Source organism: Maniola jurtina, chromosome 14 (assembly GCF_905333055.1).
Source record: "Maniola jurtina chromosome 14, ilManJurt1.1, whole genome shotgun sequence".
Classification (NCBI taxonomy): domain Eukaryota; kingdom Metazoa; phylum Arthropoda; class Insecta; order Lepidoptera; family Nymphalidae; genus Maniola; species Maniola jurtina.
In genome coordinates this window covers 6,913,012-6,934,104 of record NC_060042.1, presented here as the reverse complement: position 1 = coordinate 6,934,104, position 21,093 = coordinate 6,913,012, and the positions used below count along the sequence as shown (strand labels likewise).

The 21,093-nt window shown below is 33.1% G+C and overlaps 5 protein-coding genes across 5 annotated transcripts; 2 read left to right on the top strand and 3 right to left on the bottom strand.

Annotated features, from left to right (window-relative positions):
- Nucleotides 1-206: 206 nt before the first annotated feature.
- Nucleotides 207-3,541, bottom strand: LOC123871687 (transducin beta-like protein 3). Its single transcript, XM_045915596.1, has 2 exons — nucleotides 3,250-3,541; nucleotides 207-2,589 (listed from the first exon to the last, which is right to left on the bottom strand). Exons 1-2 carry the CDS (start codon nucleotides 3,270-3,272, stop codon nucleotides 225-227), a joined length of 2,388 nt encoding a protein of 795 aa, XP_045771552.1. The 5' UTR covers nucleotides 3,273-3,541; the 3' UTR covers nucleotides 207-224.
- A 979-nt stretch (nucleotides 3,542-4,520) lies between these two features.
- Nucleotides 4,521-5,577, top strand: LOC123871669. The gene is made up of 2 exons (XM_045915576.1): nucleotides 4,521-4,900; nucleotides 4,981-5,577. Exons 1-2 carry the CDS (start codon nucleotides 4,651-4,653, stop codon nucleotides 5,274-5,276), a joined length of 546 nt encoding a protein of 181 aa, XP_045771532.1. The 5' UTR covers nucleotides 4,521-4,650; the 3' UTR covers nucleotides 5,277-5,577.
- Nucleotides 5,578-6,871: 1,294 nt separating this feature from the next.
- On the bottom strand, nucleotides 6,872-12,207 carry LOC123871668 (dual specificity mitogen-activated protein kinase kinase 4-like). Its single transcript, XM_045915575.1, has 8 exons — nucleotides 11,936-12,207; nucleotides 11,654-11,849; nucleotides 11,136-11,288; nucleotides 10,544-10,688; nucleotides 10,029-10,198; nucleotides 9,815-9,944; nucleotides 8,489-8,709; nucleotides 6,872-7,669 (listed from the first exon to the last, which is right to left on the bottom strand). The coding sequence occupies exons 1-8, from the start codon at nucleotides 11,967-11,969 to the stop codon at nucleotides 7,486-7,488; spliced, it is 1,233 nt and encodes a 410-aa protein (XP_045771531.1). The 5' UTR covers nucleotides 11,970-12,207; the 3' UTR covers nucleotides 6,872-7,485.
- Nucleotides 12,208-12,935: 728 nt separating this feature from the next.
- LOC123872194 (DNA-directed RNA polymerase I subunit RPA43) lies at nucleotides 12,936-15,190 on the bottom strand. The gene is made up of 4 exons (XM_045916369.1): nucleotides 14,937-15,190; nucleotides 14,640-14,831; nucleotides 13,522-13,671; nucleotides 12,936-13,305 (listed from the first exon to the last, which is right to left on the bottom strand). Exons 1-4 carry the CDS (start codon nucleotides 15,113-15,115, stop codon nucleotides 12,984-12,986), a joined length of 843 nt encoding a protein of 280 aa, XP_045772325.1. The 5' UTR covers nucleotides 15,116-15,190; the 3' UTR covers nucleotides 12,936-12,983.
- Nucleotides 15,191-16,704: 1,514 nt separating this feature from the next.
- Nucleotides 16,705-19,382, top strand: LOC123871733 (28S ribosomal protein S7, mitochondrial). Its single transcript, XM_045915668.1, has 4 exons — nucleotides 16,705-16,856; nucleotides 16,967-17,161; nucleotides 17,998-18,232; nucleotides 18,949-19,382. Exons 1-4 carry the CDS (start codon nucleotides 16,789-16,791, stop codon nucleotides 19,165-19,167), a joined length of 717 nt encoding a protein of 238 aa, XP_045771624.1. The 5' UTR covers nucleotides 16,705-16,788; the 3' UTR covers nucleotides 19,168-19,382.
- Nucleotides 19,383-21,093: the final 1,711 nt, after the last annotated feature.

The window sequence follows — 21,093 nt, the reverse complement described above, 5'->3', positions numbered from 1 at the left end:
GATTTGTCCATAATGTTTTCAAAGGTCTCTCTGAGTGCTAATCCACATTTAGCCAGCATGACAGACGATGGCCTAAACCCATTCTCATTCTGAGTTAAAGCCCGTGCTCAGTTGTGGGCCGGCGATGGGTTCATCATGATGATGATGACATCTTCTACAATTAATATTAAATTCTGGAGAACAAATTAAATAAAAATACCTTTGAATTGGGGTATACCCTAATGTTATTCAACATTTTTAACAGCATGAGGTTGCATACAATTAACAGTGTAAGAAATAAAGTTAAGGTCTTGCAATAAGTTTGTCAACCTTTCAAAATGTCTTTCAGTGTAAGGCAATGAACTTTCTACGAGGCTCGCTAAAGATGACACTTGGAGGCTGCCTGAAATAATTTCAGGAGCTAAAATATAAAATACAAGCTGAGCAGCATGGCAGTTCTTGTTATTTGTATTCCATTCTGTGGCAAATCTTAGCAGTGTTTCTTTCTGTGTATTATTTATTTCTTTTAATGTTTCTGATAATTTATTTTGACCGAATTTCAAAACTTCATTAACAATCTTCAGCACATGCAAAGGTCTTTCCATTCGTAATGCTAATTTAAGAGCTTTAACTAACTTTTTGTCATGTAACAAATTCATAAGCTCTTGCTCTTGTAGAATAAGATTCTCTCTCTCCTTTGCCAACGTTGCGCGTCTTTCCATTGACACATCCTTTAAAGTAACTAGCTTAGAATCTGATCCTCCAGTTATGATGAGCGACTCGTTTTTATTGACAGCTAATGACCAAACTTTGCCATCATGATTATCTAGAGACATTCTACATTCTGAAGTTTTAATATCCCAAAGTTTTAAAAGACCGTCAGCTCCACTTGATACTATTTGCTGTCCCTTACTTAAGAATTCAATTTTCAAAACAGAACTTTCATGACCTTCAAATGTTTTTAAGCAACTAAGATCTGCAATTGACCACAATTTTATTGTGCAATCAGCCGAAGAAGTTAAAACAACTTGGTCCACATATGAAAATCTGACACACCATATCCCTCTTCTATGACCTTTTAATATTCCCAATAAGGATAGATCTTCAGTCCACAATTTTGCAGTTTTATCCTGAGAGCCAGTTGCTATTATTTTGTCATTTGGTGATACAGCAACACAGTTTATATCCATATTATGAGCCAATTCAGTGTGGCTTGATTTAATTTTTTGATCAGCAATGTCTAATTCCTTGGGTACAGTCCACACTTTTAGACAGTTGTCTTGACTAACTGAAGCAAAAAAGCTATCAGAAGTCTGTGAGGTGAAAACGGAGCCTACAGAACCAGTATGTCTAGAACCTATACCAAAGCATTTAATTTCATTTTCTTCATCTTGAAACCAAACTCTTACAGAGTTATCTTTGCCAGATGAAACAAAAACATTTGGTTTAGTGGGAAAATTTGCCAAAGCTAAGACAATATCAGTATGACCTTTGATTAACTTACAATTCATACTATTTAGTTCATAAAACTTTAAGTCTCTACTGTTGGTTGCGACAACAATGTGTGTTTCATCCTTTCCAACAAATATAATATCTAAAATTTCATCTGTGAAACCAATCATTTGTTTCACACATGTAAATGTTTCTAAATCATGAATTATAATATTATGGTCAGCTGTGGCAATAGAAAACATATTTCTCGCTTCATTGTACAACAAGTGTGTCACTGCCAATCCACCTTCTTCAGACGCAGGAGATACTAGGCTGTTAGACTGTTCATACATAAGTCTGCTCATTTGTACATTCCATATTTTAACAACACCCTTTTCACCAGCACATGCAACATAAATTCCTTCAGTTTCAAGTTTCTTCTTAAAATTTGGTATTTTAAAAGAAGGTGGCATAAGAATAGTTGTTTCAATGCTCTCATATACTGGCACTACTCTTAAAGATTTACTTTCACCTAACTTCCATAGTATGAGAACTCTGTCCCTTCCAGAACTTATCATATATTCTCCATCAGGTGTAAATTGCAGTGAAGTAACTTTACTAAAATGTCCATTGTATATCAAGTTGTCTTTACCAGTATTAGAATCCCATGACCTTATTTTTGTATCATCTGCAGCTCCAAATATGAGCCGTTTTGTGGAATCAGGGTGATATTTTAAAACTGTAAACACACCTACTGCTCCTTTAAGACTACTAGTGCAAGTATTATGTGTAATATCCCACAATCTTATATTTCCATCTGTCCCTCCTGATGCGACATTGGCGTCACTGGAGTCAAAAGCTAATTTAGCAACAGCTCCCTTGTGGCCTGATCTCCAAACTTTTTGCTGTTTACCAGTTTCTTTATCCCATAGTTTGATTAACCCACTCTTGTGTGCAGTTATTACAGTTTTATTGTCATGTGACATTTTGAAAGTATATATCTGATCAGTTCCATCTTTATCCTCTGTTGTGTCTCCGATAGTGAGAGTGTTACAGACGGTATTAACATCAATGATTTTAATGACATCATCACACTGGCAAAGAAAATTTCCACCATCCGTAGTCCATTGTACATCACCACCAGTATAGAATGCTTCATATGCAGCTGTTTTCTCATACCTGTAAAATAAAATATTAGACATTATATAGACTGTTATTAAGTAGGTACTTTTAACACATAATATTATTAAGCGAAATTGAAAATAGAACAAATTATAAGTAAAGGAAATAAGGTGTTAAACTTAATAAATATTTTTTATTATTAATTAAACAGTCCCGAGCATGATAGCACTAACTACTGCTGCATGGTTTTAGCTAGTAACTGGTGTAGGACAATTCCTACACCAGTAACTACACAAGTAGTTGTGGTTCCCAAACCTGATGAGTTTAGACACTCAATGAAAAAGGACCCCGGATGGGTTTCAAACTAGTCAGGCTTACATTGAGTAAATAAGTGGGTACACACACCTAGTAATACTTTTTTTTTATTTTTTCAAAAAATTTACTTACATTTACCAAAAAATGCTTCAAGTAAAGATTGATAAAAGAAGTTTTTTTAAGTATCAATTTTTATTTCAAGCAGAGACTGAAGGCTACAAACTTAATTACACTATTATATTCAAAATATTTCACAGGCAGGGTCATAAATTTTAACAATCAACAGCTTGTACTTTTGTGTACCCCTAGCACTCTTTAATACTGAAGTTTGATTAAGTTTGTAGGCCTATGCACATAGTGTTGTTTTTTTTACTTAATAAAGTAATTTTAAATGAAACTTACACTTCTTTTAGTGAACTAGCCATAATGAGCTAGGTATACTAAAATATAATCAATTTGTATATTTTGCACTAATGTTGTTATTATAGTGCCACTATGTTTTGATACTGTAGGTTAATATAATTAAAGTTCATAAATAAATTGAAATAATTGGTCAATTATGTAGCACATGAATTAACCAAGAAATCACATCATGAAAACAAGGTAACTAAATAATACCGCTGAACTCAAAATTAAACTTTTGCAAATCGCTCTATTTTTCGCCTCGCTGATCATTACAAAAAACACGTGAGTGTGACAGTGACAACACAGTTGTCAATGTCAAGTCAATTCTTTTCTGGTCGATCGTTTTTTTTTAATTATCTGGTTTTACGGCTCTGGGTTCTAGCTGGTCGGTGATTGACAGTTTGATAACAAAGAGCATAGACAAAAGGTGTTTTTATGAAGTTACGGCGGCGTCACATGCTTGTGACAAAAAACAAACAACAAACACTGGCGAGCGTGTGGTTTTGCGTATGCTAAATGGTTACCAACGCTTAGGAGCGCTTGCCATTCGATGCAACATGCGTGAGCCATCCACACGCTTGTAACAAAAACTCCCGAACAACGACGGTGACTGACGACTGTTAGTAATATAATTAATGTTACGTGTTACGTCGTATTCGAGTCCATAGTTTGTAGTCTATGGCAGATAGCCACTAAAGTACACTGAAGATTCAAATAGACTAAATTCCAGAGCCGTAAAGCCGGTTGAGTAAGTATAGTGCGTTTCATCGAATAGTACCATGGCGTTATGTTGGCTCCCCTGTCTGTTGGGTGGTCATTGGCACCATATTAGCATGAGAAGACGCAGATTTTGTTCATTTTCATTTCATTCATTCAGGAAAATCAAATGAAAATAAACAAAATCTGCGTCTTCTCATGACAATATGGTGCCAATGACCACCCAACAGACAGGGGAGCCAACATAACACCATAGGTAGGTAGTAGGTACCTACTATTCGATGAAACGCACTATAGAATACCTGCATATTTTGGTACTTCTTTTTTTTTATCTGATTTTACGGCTCTGAGTTCTTCCCTTACTTGACAGCCTAATATATATAACCCATACCAGAGTGTAAGGGACTTCGTCTGTGTTGGTGTTAGCTGGCGGTCGTCCTCTGCCTTTTTGGAGTGTTTTTTTTTTTGTTAAAACTGACTGGAAAGCGCTCTAACAGACGGGGTCCACACTTGTATACTTGACATTGGCTAATCTTTGTAAAGCCAGACGAGAGAAGAAAAAAAAAAGAGTGTAATACACATACAATACAACATAACCTAAAATCTAATAAGCATTATTTAAATAAATTAAAGTTACATAAACTATTATAGCGTAAGGTTAGGAGAATCAAAGACTTGGCTATGCTTTCTTCGAAATTGCATGGAGTTTTAAGGAACTTAACATCAACAGTTAAAATACAGAACAACCGTCCTACTGAGCAATGCTATTTCGAACATGTATTTTCGTTTCCTTTAGTGAAATACATTGCTCTAGTAAACAGACTGAAGATATACCACCTATATGGTACGGGAATTGTAGTCCCTAGTTCTGGGATACTGGAACTATTAAATATTGTATCTGACAATACTTTTTTAATTTCTTCTTATATAGGTAAGTAGATAGTATTTTGCATGATCGAAAATACTTCAATGCAGTTCTAACAAATACACTACTTATTTATAAAATTTCAGGTGTAACAGGGGCAGTGGTACTTGCTTTAGGTACACTTCCATTTAGAAATATAATTGGTCATCTGTATATTAGTGAGGACAATGAAAAAATTAAGATATCCGCAGTAGGATATTCAGGAAAGAGAATAGATCGAATAGTCAGTGTGAATGATTGGATACCATTGTTAGAAATGAAACCTAAAAAGACAGATTTGTTATTTCTTTCTCCTCAGCTGAGGGATGGTACAAAATATAAATTATTTGTTAAGTTTGGTCATGTTAAAAATCCAATAAAAATGGGACAAGTTTTGGAATAAATAACATATTAGACATTAGTAGATATTTATGAGAGTAGGAAAAATAGAGAAGTTTAGTAAGTAAATAAAACTAAAATATTTTTACCGCATTCTATTTCTTAATTATTATTAAACAGTATCATAGTGAGCCAAATTAGTTGATAATTGCAATGTCCTCGATCACAAGAAGATGTCTATTTAGTGAACAATCTTAAATGTTGTCTGCCTTACAAAAGTGAATGCTATATATTTCATTACTTATGTATAGTTATTATCTGTCTGTATATACAATTTATTACAAAATTATATCTATACATACAATCTTGGTTATTACTTTATTAGCTATAAGCATTTCACAGATGAAGAATTAATTTACAATTACAAATGATCAAATGAGTATTATTTACTGAATGTGATGTCATTCTTAGTAAAGAATGGTGCCGATTCTGTAGTCTTTCTCTTGAAAACGAAATTTAGAGTAAGCTGCATCCTTTTCCTTTTAAAATTGCTAAAAAAGGACAGAATGTGAACTTTACATTTAAAGACTCTTTTTAGTGCATGCTACTTTAAACAGTGGCTCGTGACTGGCAGCTAAAGTCATGAGGTTTGACAGTTTGGTATTAAATTTAACACTGTCAAATTGTGTCTGTCCCTTTCAAATTACATTAGTAAGAGGATGCGAATACTCTAAAATTAAGTTTTGCTCGGAATCAGACAAACTTTTAATTTAACTCTTAAGTGCATAGTGGTAGAGTATCACAAAAATTTTGAAGCTTTAATTTAAAATACATTTTCTGTTCATTTCTAGCACTATGTATTAAAAAGCATAGCTTGACTGCAATCTCACAGTGGTAAGTGATGATGCAGTCTAAGATAGAAGCGGGCTAACCTGAAAGGGGGATTACAGTTCTTATTAAACTAAACCCATCCCCCTTTGGTTTCTACACAGCATATTTTGACAGTTTGGTTTCATACTGGTTGCACTGTGAAAAGATACCTAATATACTTTCGCATTTAAGTATAATATTAATATGCATACATTCAGAGTGCTAAGATGAAACAAATGACACCTCAATTTGTATTAAAATATAATGTAGTAGCTTCACATTACGAGGAAATCGATGAACAACAAACACGCGTATCGAACCGAGTCGAATCGAATTGTAATAATTCGCCTCCTATAATGAACTAGCTAATGCCCTTTGTTCGCTTGGATACAGGTTTTTTAGAAATCCCGTAGGAATTCTTTAATTTTCCGGGATAGAAAGCAGCCTATGTGTTAATCCAGGGTATAATCTATCTTCATTTTAAATTTCAGCCTTTGTCCAGTAGTTTTTGCGTGAAAAGTAAAAAAGTATACAAACAATCACCGCGTTTCGGCTCGATTCGGCGCGCTTCAGTTTGACTTCAAAGTCAAATTTTTATGAATATATTTTATTGCTAAACTAAAATAGGTCTTGACAGTTCACCTATCATTCTAGTGTCCAATTATTTTTAACCCCCGACCCAAAAAGAGGGGTGTTATAAGTTTAACATGTGTATCGTATCTGTCTGTGGCATCGTAGCTCTTTAACGAATGGACCAATTTTAATTTAGTTTTTTTTTGTTTGAAAGGTGGCTTGATCGAGAATGTTCTTAGCTCTAATCGAAGAAAATCGGTTCAGCCGTTTGAAAGTTATCAGCTCTTTTCTAGTTTTCTTATAGAGGTTTTTGTGTCGGGGGTTTTTTAAATTTTAAGTTATGAGTCTGTCTCAATTTAGGAATTAATTATCTAAATACATCCTATTATTTAACACATAAGGTAAAATTGTATCTGGAATAATTTTCTACATTATAATTACTAATCATAATAATACATAATATAATGATAAAGGGAACAATTTAAAATTAGACCATACAATCTGTACTAGCAACATGAAGTATTTTATATAAGTGCAATGCATACATACCTAGCATATAATAATTATGTATATTTTATAGAAGAATTTCCTACTTCTCCTAATTCTTAATATTTATTTATGAACTACTATTCAAATATAAAAGAATTTGAACTTTGCTTCTATCATTATGGTTGGGATATCATTTGTTAGGCAAGCTAATTTGAATATTTCTTTTTTAAATTAAAGAAACTAATAATAAATACAATGATTGAAAGTGTAATCACTAATACCACGTGTGAACAAGTTAAACTTGTAAAGTAACTATTTAAAGTAGTTTTGGAATATATGAATTAATCTATCCAGGCCTGTGCTGGTTGATCTGTGGTGAATGGGCTGACACCATTGCGTTCCATGGCATCGAGGACTTCACAGACGTAGGCAGCTACGTCAACTCGGTTTTGATCAATCCCTTTTATAAATGGATGTTCCAATAATCGATTATATTTCGGACGCTGAGTTTCCTCCTTGATTAGGCTAGAACAAAACTTTTATTCAAATGTATGTTTTAAAACCACCAGAGAAACAAAAGTGAAAACTATCAAAAAAATTAAACAGGTGATCATGAAATCTTTATAATAATGGTGCTTATTCTGCTGTATAATCAATCAATCAAGCAATCTGTACCTAATGAAACTTATGACTTTATCGTTTGCTATCCACTTCACAATGGCGCCGATTCTGTTGTCTTTCTCTAAGCTAACTAAATATATGCTAAAAAAGAACAAACACACAGAACATGAATTTTCATTTAAAGACTCTAAATTTTAGTGCACGCTACAAAAAACAATAGGCTCACGACTGGCAGCTAAAGTCATGAGGTTTGTCAGCTCTGAATTAAAAAAACTTTCAAACTGTGTCTGTCCTTTTCATATTACATTAATAAGAAGAGGATGTGAATACTCTAAAATTTTGTTATGCTCAGAATCAGTACCAATGTTCTCTGTGGAAAAGAATAACACTAGATTTAGAGCTCTCAAATTAAAGATTATGGTATAATTTTGAAAATGCACTTGCCATAATTATTATTTGCTCTTTGTCAAATGTAATGTCAAAAGCTAGCCACTAGAAGAACTGATGGTTAAGAATCAACTCTGGCTAAAATTTTTCGCGAAAAAGTTAATACTTTTAAAACATTGGTTAAGCTCATTTCAGACTATGGCATATATAATATATATTACAGTCTGGTCAAAATAAACATTCAAGGATACAATAATTCGCATAGAGATAAAAATTGGTACAAATGTTGGGAATACCAATATGAATGAACTGTGAAAAGTTTGTCTATTTACTTACCAAGTATTAACAAAATTTACAAAGTTGTTTGAAAATATGTTGTTTTTGTTGGTAAGGCGAGGAGGGTCTCCCTGTACAACTTGCTGGAGCTGTTCAAACACAGACCCCCATCGTGGGTAAGGAAAGGAGCCTGTAGCAACTTCCATCAAAGTAATACCTAGTGACCATACATCTGACCTCACATCATACCCTCTTGCTCGCCCTGGGTCAATCCTTTCAGGCTAAAATAACAAATAATTACTGTTAATGACTAAAATGCTATAACATTATCTGTACCTAAGAAAAGAAATCAGTAACTAGACCTAAACATGTGGGTATCTTTAATAAAAGTGGAAGATTGACAGTGCATAACATGAGTTGACTGAAATAAAGCTCCTTTACTGTAAAAAATTGCCTGTAGTGTAAAAACTGTTATTAGAATGTTAAAATTGACCTCCTATTTCAGCTTTAAAGCTCAGAAGCTTTATTTTAATATTCAACAATAATATTATGATAACTATTCAATGTTTGGAGTGGTGATAGCCTAGTGGTTAACACAGCCTTCTATTTGGGAGATTAGGAGTTTGATCCTGGGCATGCACCACTAACTTTTCAGTTATGTGCGTTTAAAGCAATTAATTAATCACTTAAACGGTAAAGGAAAACATCGTGAGCAAACTTGCATGCCTGAGAGTTGTACATTATGTTCTCGAAGATGTCTGCCAATCTACAATGGGCAAGCAAGGCAGACTATGGTCTAAACCCTTCTTCTGACTAATTCTGGTGACCCGTAATCAGTAGTAGGCCGGTGATGATGATGATGACGATCCAGTGTTGTGTGATAATAATAATAATAACCTTTATTTACTGAATTACACGCTATACATTATTGTATACATGTACTGATATGTTATTGTGTCATAAAGATCTGTAAATGTATCTCATATACAACACATGGCTACATCTGAGGGTGGAAAAGAAACCCAGGAAGAAAGAATGTGCTAGTGTAAAATATAACCTGTCGGCCATAGTATGGACACACAGACATACAAATTTAGAATTGGTGGTAGTCACAATGGTTTTTACCTACCTTGGGTTCCGTACCTAAAAAGGAAAAACGGAACCCTTATAGGATCACTTTGTTGTCTGTCCGTCTGTCTGTCCGTCGTGTCTGTCAAGAAAACCTATATGGTACTTCCCGTTGACCTAGAATTGTGTGTGTCATTCTGCCTACTTATTTATCAATAGGGTATGATAGTGTATGATTGACGTTGGTCAAAGTGATACAGAAAATCAAGGACCTGCACAATCCTAAAGAAGAAAGGAGAAGAAATTATAACTACTTACAGCCATATAAGGACGACATCCTGCATCTCGAGTGCGAGCTATTGAATCGACAAGCTTACCAGAAATGCCAAAGTCACACAGTTTGATATTCCCTCTTCTATCTAACAATATGTTAGATGGCTTAACATCCCTGTTTATAAAAATATAGGTTTGAGTTAATTTTAAAAAAGGCACTTTAATCATAATTTGGTGTTTACATAGTAATGGTACTTGCCTATGAATAATTTTTAATTTTTCTTTTAAATAATTTAAAGCTTTGACAGTAGCTAGTGTTATTTTTGCTATTATTATTTCAGGTATTCGTCGCTGCATCCGTTCACATATAAACTTATAAAATTTGTCTAGTGAGGTATCCATTAATTCCATACAAATCCAACAATCACCCTGCAGAAAAGATCATTGTTTTACTAAAAACTTCAATATTTTCACATTTTTCGTTAATGGTGTATAATGGGAATGATACCTATGTTTAAAATAAATTGGGAGTCATTAAATAGAGGGACTTCCAAAATTCGTAAAATCCGCGTCCATTGTTAGTTTTAAGTTTTACACCTGTGTATTTTATACAAGCTCCTTAATAAGTGAGCGTTTTGATGTTTGATCAAAAGTCGCTGATTTGACTAGTAGTCATCATCCCTATTATTGCCAAATGCAATAGTATATTTTAGAACTAATAATAATAGAAGTGATAATTCATATTATAAAATATGAAATAAATATTAAACATACTTCTTTGAACAGGGCTCCATAAAACTGTACAATGTAGGGGCATTCATTGCTCTTCATGACTACCTCAAGGTCCATCAATAGCTGTTTTTGTTCTTTTTCATCCACAGTGGACCGAATACGTTTCACAGCCATTACTCTGTTTGACCTTCAACAAAATGTTGTAATTAATATTATATGTATAAGGAAACATCCAATCACTAAGCAAAACAGGTTGTTTTTCTTAATAGTCATTTATTTCAGGCATTCTAGAATATACTGTCAACATAAATCCAAAAGCAGGTATTTTAACTATTTTTAACAAGTAATTAAAAAGGCCTCACAGATTAAGCTTCACAGGGATACTGATCATGACGGGTAGAGACTAATCGAGAGGTTTAATCTTTCGCAAACCTAACTAAAATATTCATTTGATCAGGGCACAATTTCCATTGCAATGACTTGATCAAAATCAAAGATCTAAACACTTGCAAGTTTTAAATAACCATGTTGAGTCTCAGGATGTTGTCAAAACACTCATATTTTACACTAAATCATTCAAGTTAGCGTTCTAACCACACATCAACATTTTTAACAAGAATCTGACAATACATACTTTCTATGAACCATTTTATTGACAGCTCCAAAAGCACCTCGTCCAATTTCACCAAGATCTTGTAAATCATCAGCAGTGAAATCATAAATTTCAGTAGCAGATAACTGTAATTTTCCAGAGGACTGCATTGAAGGGTAAATTCGAGATCTATCTCTGGAAATCAAAGCATATCCATTATAACAGAAATAAGTTTGATGATTTAGAAAATATCCTGATTAAAATCTAAATTATGATTAAAAGTTCATTAAATACTTTTGTAAAAATATAGCAAACCAAAATTAAACCTTTAGTATTGTAAATTCAAAAATATATCCATTTGTTACACCTCTTCTTTGACAAAATTTAGCACTAAAGTTTCTACACTACCAAAAGGTTTCCTAGAGGATTTAAAAAAATTAAATCCTTATGATCAAAGTTGCTGGGCAAAAGAGAGAGATTCTAATATAATCCCAAAATAAATATCTACTGAACATGCTGGTCTTTTTGATTTTGTACACAATAATGTGCAGTTATTATACCTTGTATTATCAGGCAATACATCCCTGATGGTGCGCGATGGTAATCGAGGTTTTGGTGCCGATGTATTTTGTGAAAAAGGCATAAATGCAGCACTATCACCAGCTGACGGACCTCCAAACGGTAGGTTCATCACTTTTCGTTTGTCTGAGCAAAATAAATTCAGTTCAGGTTTTGGCATACTCGGTCTGCTCGGACCTAAAACATTTATTTAAATTATTATAAAAACTCACTGTCAATGAGGTGTTAGTACTTAGTAGTAAGTTTAATTTTATTTGATTTACCTTGATTTGACGACACTTCGCCATTCTTCGACATTTTTAACGATTAAAAGCAAAGTAATCAGTAAGTTTATATCAGTGCTTCTTATTAGGTGTCCAGGTCTGAATTCTCCATTAGTACCCAATAATAAAAGTGTGTTATCGTTTTCATAACAAGATTAAACGCTTCTAAAAATGCATTGTCTTAGGAATTCTCGTTTTTCGAAAACATGAAATGACACAAAATATGCAAAATATGGATGCGTCTTTTGACAATAATTGACATTTGACATTAGCTTTTTTTAAATTTATATTACGGCCCTGAATGACAGACAACACGGACACCAACAAATGTAAATCATTGACAACAAACCATAGTCTAATGAACGCGCTTCACGCATGCGACAAACCATAGTAGTTAAGGTGGAAACGACGGGCCTGCCCGCGAAATTCAAATTTAATTTGGTTTTTCGCAATTTGTAAACTAATACGACAACGTAGGCTTATGGTATTTTGTTTGCGACAATGGCAGTATCATCCTCACAGGTTTATATAAAAATCTTTACTTGAAAGGGTCCAATTAAGAAATTAATTCTAGTATCGACTAATTTGTGAGAATAGTTTCGTTTTTACAGTGTCTTAAATCTGAGCAAAGTCAAGTACGCTTTTTAGATTTTAGCCTTAGACCATAAGTAAAATAGAATTTTGCTGAGGAATTTGGCATTTGGTCCGTGAACATCATGAGGGTATAGGTACCTAGAGTTCACAAGTTCATTGTAATAAAGGGACTGCCTACAGGGCAGGGTTGACACCTAATGGTTTTAAGCAATTTCTTTAAGACCTCGTATCTCCCACTGGTATTAATCACGCTATGCGGCTCGTTGTATTTCTTGTGCCAACTATAGTCGATATATTCGATGATAAAGTCAGTATCCAGCAGCTTGTACTTAGTATTTATAAAAAAAAAAACAAAATATATTTAAAATAATGTAATATGTTTTTCTTAATATTAAAGATATAATATAGGTAAGTACCTAGGTATTTAAATTTTTTATAAAGTATATTATAATGATCATCCATTTTTTTTGTGTTTTTTTGAGACCTTAGGAATTATGTCTGCTTGTTTTGGTTCAGACTCTAGTACTTTACTTCGTCTTTTTTTCTTAATTTTCTCAGGAAAATTTTCACAATCAAGATTAATAGGCTGACCATTGCAAGAATTCTTTGCTATATTAGTGGAACTCATATTCGTTTTCGATGTAGAAGGTGTCAATTCATTGTTGTGCTTTTGGGTTGGTTTTGTTTTGTCAAAATTCACATATGTTACGTTGATTGATCTCGTTGATTTCATTTCTATTGTTTCGTCAGCTCCATCAGCCTCAATATTCAACCACCTAGGAACGAAGATCAATATTATTTAAGTACTTATATAATACTGGATGATGCCCACAGCTTTGCTATCGTGGATTTAGGTTTTTAAAACCTATCAACAGGAAGTATCCTATAGGTTTCTTGATAGACATGACTATATGGGTGCCTTTTTTCTTTTTGATGTACGGAACCCTAAAAACTTGTAAAAATATATATATTAAGTACTATAAAATTGTTACCGCTTGTCCAATTTTCCTCTGATATATGGCAAGGCTCCATATAAATCTAGTACAACAATTTGGAACATTACTTCTTGGCCTTCTTCAACTGTTGATCCTATCCAATCATCAGGCTCTTCGGTGGGTCTTGGGATTACTACATTAAATACTCTAAAAGTAAAAATGATTAGTTTTATTATGCTTTTAAAAACCATGTTGAATGTGAATAGCAGTTTTTTCAAATAAAAAAATGTCTAATGAAACTAGCCTTTACTTGAGACATAAAACTACAAAAAAATTGTGAAAAAGAGCCAGTGAATCTAGTATAGTTTTAATTATATCTAATGAGTTAACACATCTAATACTGCATTATCTCAAAGTTATGAACATTTTAAGTTTTAAGATAAATAGTATTTCATAAAATCCAAGCATGCTTTATATAATTCTGTCTTATTTTATTTTAGCAACTATGGACAAAAATATAATAAGTATAATCAAGATATTCGAAAGTAACAACCCTGACCAAAAATAACATGGTTTAAATACTATATAAGAGGCATATAAACAACCCTAAAATCCTAAAAACAATCTAATACACTATTATGGTGAAGTAAAAAATTAAAATGAAATATACAATAAAATCAGTCAAGTGCAAGTCAGACTTGCTCAGGAAGGGTTTCATACCATAGAACAAGAAATAATAATAAAAATAAATAGCACTTTATTGTGTGTGCGTATTTTATTGATACACTGTGACATCTAGCTGCCAACTATAACACTAACTACTAAATAATAACATGCCTATTATTGTGTATTACAATACTAAAGGGCTTCCGAGACTGTCAAGCACATAGTTTTGTTTTACTTGCTCAAGCAGCTTGATACACCTATTAACTAGCTTGAGTCAGCAAATGGCACTTTCCTCATTTCTTTAACATTGTCTGAACATCATCAAGCAAACATATGAAATCACATTAATCACTCTCAAGCATTTAAATGCTTGACTCAAGCATCAAGCAAGCATTGTAAACAGTCAATATGCTTGGCTCCAGCACAAATCTTGACCATCTTGGAAGCCCTAAGATTTATAAATTACAATTTATTAATATATGATTTTAACAAACATATTTTTCATTTACCTGTGGACAAGGATACCAAGGTGTGTAAAGCTCTTTTTATTAACAATTCCTTTTAATGTTGCACCCACATGGGGTTGAAATATGAAGTAATCTGCCTGAACTTGGAAGTGTACATCTGCATTGTCATTCCGTATTGCACCTACATTTTGTAAAACTTGAAGATTTTTGTAGCTCAAAAGAATTCCATTGAATCTGAAAAACATAACTTATCTAATTTATAGAAACATATAACCAAACCCAAATTATTCAATTGTTTTTAAAGGTATCCAATTGAGATTTAAATGAAGAAATACGTACTCTTTATCAAATTTTCCTATTTTATAATCAAGTAAATTATTTATAGAATCTTTAAGATTACCAAGACACCAAGGTTGTAACGCTAGGTTTTGGGTGACTTTCTTTTCCACCACACATGAATTTTTATCATTGGCTAATTTTCTAAGCTCCTTTAAATCGAATTTAATAATATTCGACATATTTATATTTTGTATTCGCTATGTAGATTGTAGAATAAAAGTAAAACATGTTAGGAATGACTGACAGCTCAACAACTACAATGTTTATTTTTTAACTGATTTTACGGCTCTGGGTTCTAGCCCTTATAAGCCTGTAGTTTCAATGTCATGAATTATGCAATGCAGCAGTATATTTCTTAGCTAGTCGCACTATAGGTATATTAAGTTCATGGCACTGTATCTATTCCATTCAAATAAATTTAATTCAAATTCAAATATCTTGCACACCTGAAATAAAAGCATTCCACGATCGCAATCAAAGAGTATGTAATCACTACGTACATACAGTACGTTACTCAAATGATAATATTCTCTTTGGTTACTCTCTAGCTCTCTAGTAGTTATCTGTGTTACTCTTTGACAATCACCCAGAGACGTGCTACCTAAACATGATTGTGCACTTCAGCTTTAATTCCCTGCAAAAATAAATTCTATTGCATTAGCATAAAGTCCAATTTCTAATACAATTATGCTAAGCGGAAAAACGAGCCGAGCGAGAGGTCTATAAATTGGAGTGTGTCACTGTCTAATGGATTGCAAGCATAAAAAAATATTTTCTATGGTACGAATTATGATGTAGCTCACAAAGTTCTTATTCATTGTTTATTTAATTTCAAACAACAAGATTACTTTCTTTTGTTTTCGCAGTAATTTTCATACTGTTATCTTTATTTTATAATGTCATTAAAATATCATTTAGTTTAAAAAGTATTATAAATATTTTTTTAAATTAATAGGATGACAACACTGGGTGTCAAGCAAAACAATATGGCGAACATTCTGTACTATACTATACAGAAGTAGTAAGGTAACCATAATTTGATTGTTTAATGGAAGTGTTTTTTTCTGTTTATCGATAGATTTCTCAAAAATGAAGACTTAAGGCAAAAATGGATCGCTGTCGTTCCAGGAAATATCACCAAATATTCGGCAGTTTGCGGAATGCATTTTAAAGCGGAAGATTTTGCTACGGCTTCGTGTGCACTGAATTTTTTTAAAAAAGAAACGCTGTACCATCAATTTTCCCAAAAGTATGCCTTGCTTACGAACTTCCTAAAACTGTTTAGGACCTAAACACATGCACCAGATTATACAAAATAATTTTACTTAACTACCTATATTATAGGTACCCATACTTAACATGACTGGTACTTTTTCGCAGAACAAAAAAAAATTGAATTTCTCTACTTTTATAACTACAGCGCGGCAGACTATGGCCTAAACCTTTATCATTCTGAGAAGAGACCCGTGCTCAGTAGTGAGCGGCGATGGGTTATCATGATGATTCATCCTCTCCTATTCTCATATAATCCGTCAAATGTCTTACATTATCAAATCGTGTTGTCACCCTAATAGAAAGGGACACAATCCAATTTAGCGCTATCTCAATAGGCTCGTTTTTGGTGTCTCAGTGCACAATCTTGTTTAGGTAGCATGTCTCTGCAATCACCACACAAACCCGGATTCGTGGTCTGTGACACAAACCTTATTGTTTCTGGTCGGTGACACAAATCGGTTCTCCGGATTCGTGGTCTGTGGAGTCTGTGGACACAAACTGAAAATGATCAATGACTGGAAAAGAAAATAAACAATCCTAAATAAAAAATTAACTATTTTTATAGAAGTGGTTAATAATGAATAGCTTACGATATAAATTAAGCGGCGTTACTTATAGTGTATGGCAAGCGGCGAATTTTAGTTCGTTAGTACTTTTCGCATAATCATAACCTATTAACCTTGTTATTAAAATGTAAAATTTACTCTCTTTTTTAATAGGTAAATGATTTTAAACTGGATATGTATTTTTTGCAGTCGACCAATTTTCCTACAATGTAGACTCTATTCTGGACCTACAAGTTTTCCCGACTACTTCCATAACCCAATATTCAGGAAAGAAGAACAAGCGAAACTGATTGAGAGTAATGAGCTGAGTAAGTTAGCCGCGGCTCCAGTAAAGCCGCCTGGCGTCAGCGAGACTTCTTCAGTGTACTATGATCCACTTGTGAAGTAAGACATTATAATAATAAAATAGTGTTAATTTATCAAGTTGTAAAAAGCCCTGATAATTAATATAGGTAGTTTTTAAAAAGTACTAAGTATGAAATGTCAAATATTTATTTATATTTAGATGACAACAGGCTCAGTTAACATCTGCAAACTCAACTTATAATTATTTTGTTACATAATACAACATGTTATATCGGAAAAAGTGTAATTTTTAACTAACAATGTTCAAACCTATTTATCCAACATTGTATGATAAAACGTCATTCAATTCATATTGTTTCTTAATCTATGATACTGGATGGTTAACTACACAGAACACACTATCCTTCTTAGAAATTCTTCTTATCAATAGAAATTAATTCACAACTATTGCAAATCTTTTTTCTCAAAAATCAAGTTTTTGAAATAACATGTTATAGTTGCAAACAGGCGATATGTATATTATTATACAATAGCCTATGCCCATTTGGGATAATGTACCTTTCAAATAGATCAGTGGGTTCAGAGATTGCAGTCTTAATTATTTTACACATACTTTTGAATCCTCAAATGCATCTACCACTGGTTTGAAATGCCTGGCCTACCAAGAAGAACCAGCAAGAAATTCGGCGGTTGCTCTTTTTAAAGATTTGATATGTACAATATTCTTCCATGTATAAAGTAATTCAACTCCAAATCTTTTACTTAATCTTCAAGTGTATAATATGCTTTTTCAGAAGCATAAGTGTGTAAGTAATAACATTACACTTGTCATTTGAATGCAGTTTTATTGGTAGATTTATTATTTTTAGTCTTTTTTCAAATAGGTAATTATTTTTTAATATATTTCATTTTAGCAAAGTTATCAATCATGTAATGAAAATGGGGAACAAAAAGCTAGCTCGTGAAATAGTTGAGAAAGCCTTTGAAAATGTTAAAAGAACACAAATAGAGAGATATCATCTTGCATCTACAGCTGAGGAAAAGGCAAAAGTAATACTTGATCCCAAGGATATATTACACAAAGCAATTGAAAATTGTAGACCATTACTTCAGCTTCTTCCAATTAAAAGAGGTGGCATTACATACCAGGTAAAAACAAATTACATAGTAGTACTAACACAACTTTAGAAATTTATGAAAAATATTTTTAACCAACTTCCAAAAAAGGAGGAGGTTCTCAATTCGTCGGGATCTTTTTTTTTTTTTTTTTTTTTATTATGTATGTTCCCCGATTACTCAAAGACCCCTGGACCGATTTGGAAATTTTTTTTTTTGTTTGAAAGGGTATACTGTGCAGGTGGTCCCATATAAATTTGGTGAAGATCTGATGAATATCTTCGGAGATGGAGAACAGAACTCCACAATGGATAAGAGCAAATTGCTCGCGATCACTGTAATAGCTTAGTAAACAGTAGGGTTTTAACTGGGCATAGCATATTATAGTACAGTGGGGCCACTAAAAATTGTGAAATAAAAAATTTTCAAAAGAAAAATAAAACCGACTTCAAAAACCAAAAACACTAAAAAGTAGAAAATAATTTTTGTTTAGCTACACATGTAATGTACCTAGGTATGAAGTCGGGCGAGCTTCACTCTTGGATTTCTAATTTTGTTTTAATATGCTCGCTCGACTTCATACCTAGGTACATTACATGTGTAGCTAAACAAAAAATATTTTCTACTTTTTATACTTTTTCTCAAAATTTATCAAAATGGAATATATCTGTTACATGTTAGATAATGAATAAAAACCAGATTTCAATATAAAATATTATGTACTACATAGTTACATGTATTAATTTTAGGTTCCTGGTCCTATAACAGAAAAAAGATCTCTATTTTTGGCCATAAAGTGGCTTTTGGAGGCTACCAATGACAAGGAGAGGACCATACATTTTCCAGAGCAATTTGCTTGGGAGCTCCTGGATGCAGCAAATAACACAGGCAAAGTTGTGAAGAGAAAACAAGACCTCCATAGACAATGTGAAGCCAACAGAGCATATGCTCATTACAGGTGGCAGTAGATAGTGTAGAATATAGCTTATGCTTAGTAAAAATCAGTAGATATTTCTTTTATATGTAACAAAAAATATTTGTTATGACTTAAGTCATAAATCATAACCAGGGTTCCAATGTTTTGTAGTATGTTTAATTTGTCAAAAGAATTGCACATTTATCAACTCATGATTATTGATATATTAAACCTCAAATAAATTGTTGAGTTTTTATCATACTGGTACAGGCAATGGTTTTATTCTATTGACCTTTGATAATTTGTTTTAAAGATGTATGCCATTGTAATACCAATTATTACCAATCATTTTATACATTTTCTTCCACTTATATCAAAAGTGTCTCGAAATAAAACGTTAGAGAAATGGTTCGCAAAATACCACTGATTCCTTGATATGATAGAGACTATTTGGGTTTAATATATCGACAATTGGAAGTCGTGTCGTAAACATACATGGAGCAATCGCTTTGACAGTTCAAAAGTGCTGCAAAAATTCTTTTACCTGGTCATAAGAATAAAACTATTAAACACAATATATAAATGGCTAAATGCTTGCTAATTTTTACCCGACAACTGCAACACCAAAAGGAAGGGTTATGATTTCAGCAGTCTATGTATGTATGTTTGTATCCAGATTCTGTGTGTACCACCGTAGTGCCTAAACTACTGGGCCTATTTCAGCAGTCTATGTATGTATGTTTGTATCCAGATTCTGTGTGTACCACCGTAGTGCCTAAACTACTGGGCCTATTTCAATGAATGAGGGGTCAATGACCTAACGGATGTTACATCACAAAAAGTAGGTTTCCCAAATTTTTTTTGCTATTGTATCGAGTGGGATGTTGAGTGAAAATATGAACTCATGAATATAAATGTATAACAACATTAAAATATACCAAGTGACACAAAATCAATTTTACTCTAATATTTCAGCGTTTATTAAGGTGATCGTAGTCGGGTTTTAATTTTCAACTTTATCTTGTTACAAAGTTTGTGATAATATGTCTAGCTTGATTCGAATCTGTCCAGGTGCTTACGTGGTGTTTTAATTCGCGAGAGTTTAGCCGTTTATATAAGCCGTTTAATATAAATGAAACACGACATTAATTAAAACGATAAAATAAAAAAAGTAATGTTACTTAAACAATTTCGAATTTTATTCTTGAAACAAAGCATCTTAATGGACATTAGGGATGGAGCCCTAACCCGTTAAAGGGTAATGCACGGACGCGGTGATGGAACGCTCCTTGGCTGGGCAGCTAATATGAGTAACCAAGACAGTACGAGAGTACAATGCCTCGTGAACGATGCCTTCTCTTTTCCTTTCTAAAGCCTATCCTTTCCAACTTACTACTGCTACTGAACAAATCTTTACAGAAAACCGCAATAACTTCTTTTGGCCCGACCTGTGACTTAAGCCAGAATCTCATGATTCGACTTAATAGCTAAATAAGCTAGACATATTTAGACCAATAAAGCGAGGCATTGTTTTATGAATGGTATGGCAAGATTCCAACAGATCTGCGATGCCGTTCCCGCGGTAAACAACGGCCCTAGTGTAAGTTTCAAGGTAAAATTAATAATATTGCGTACATCTGTCATTTTGTATGGACGGAAAAAGGACAGAAAACTTTTCTGCAGTTTACGTTATGCTGCTGGATGTCAGTAATATTGAACGGCTTTAAAACAGCCCAAATAGACACAATGACGACCCAAACCGCATAACTTGGAGAAATATGGTAGGAAAGCCGACTCCCAATTAACATGGGAAAAGACTAGGTCTATAATATATACGTTAACTTGGCAAATTACACTAGGGCCTTAGAGAAAAGGGGTAAAACATTCTTAGAAGAGTTATCGCCGTGATCTTCAATGTTGAGAACAGTGCAGTAAGAAGCGAAGGTAAGACTATATTATTGAAAATTGAATATGTACA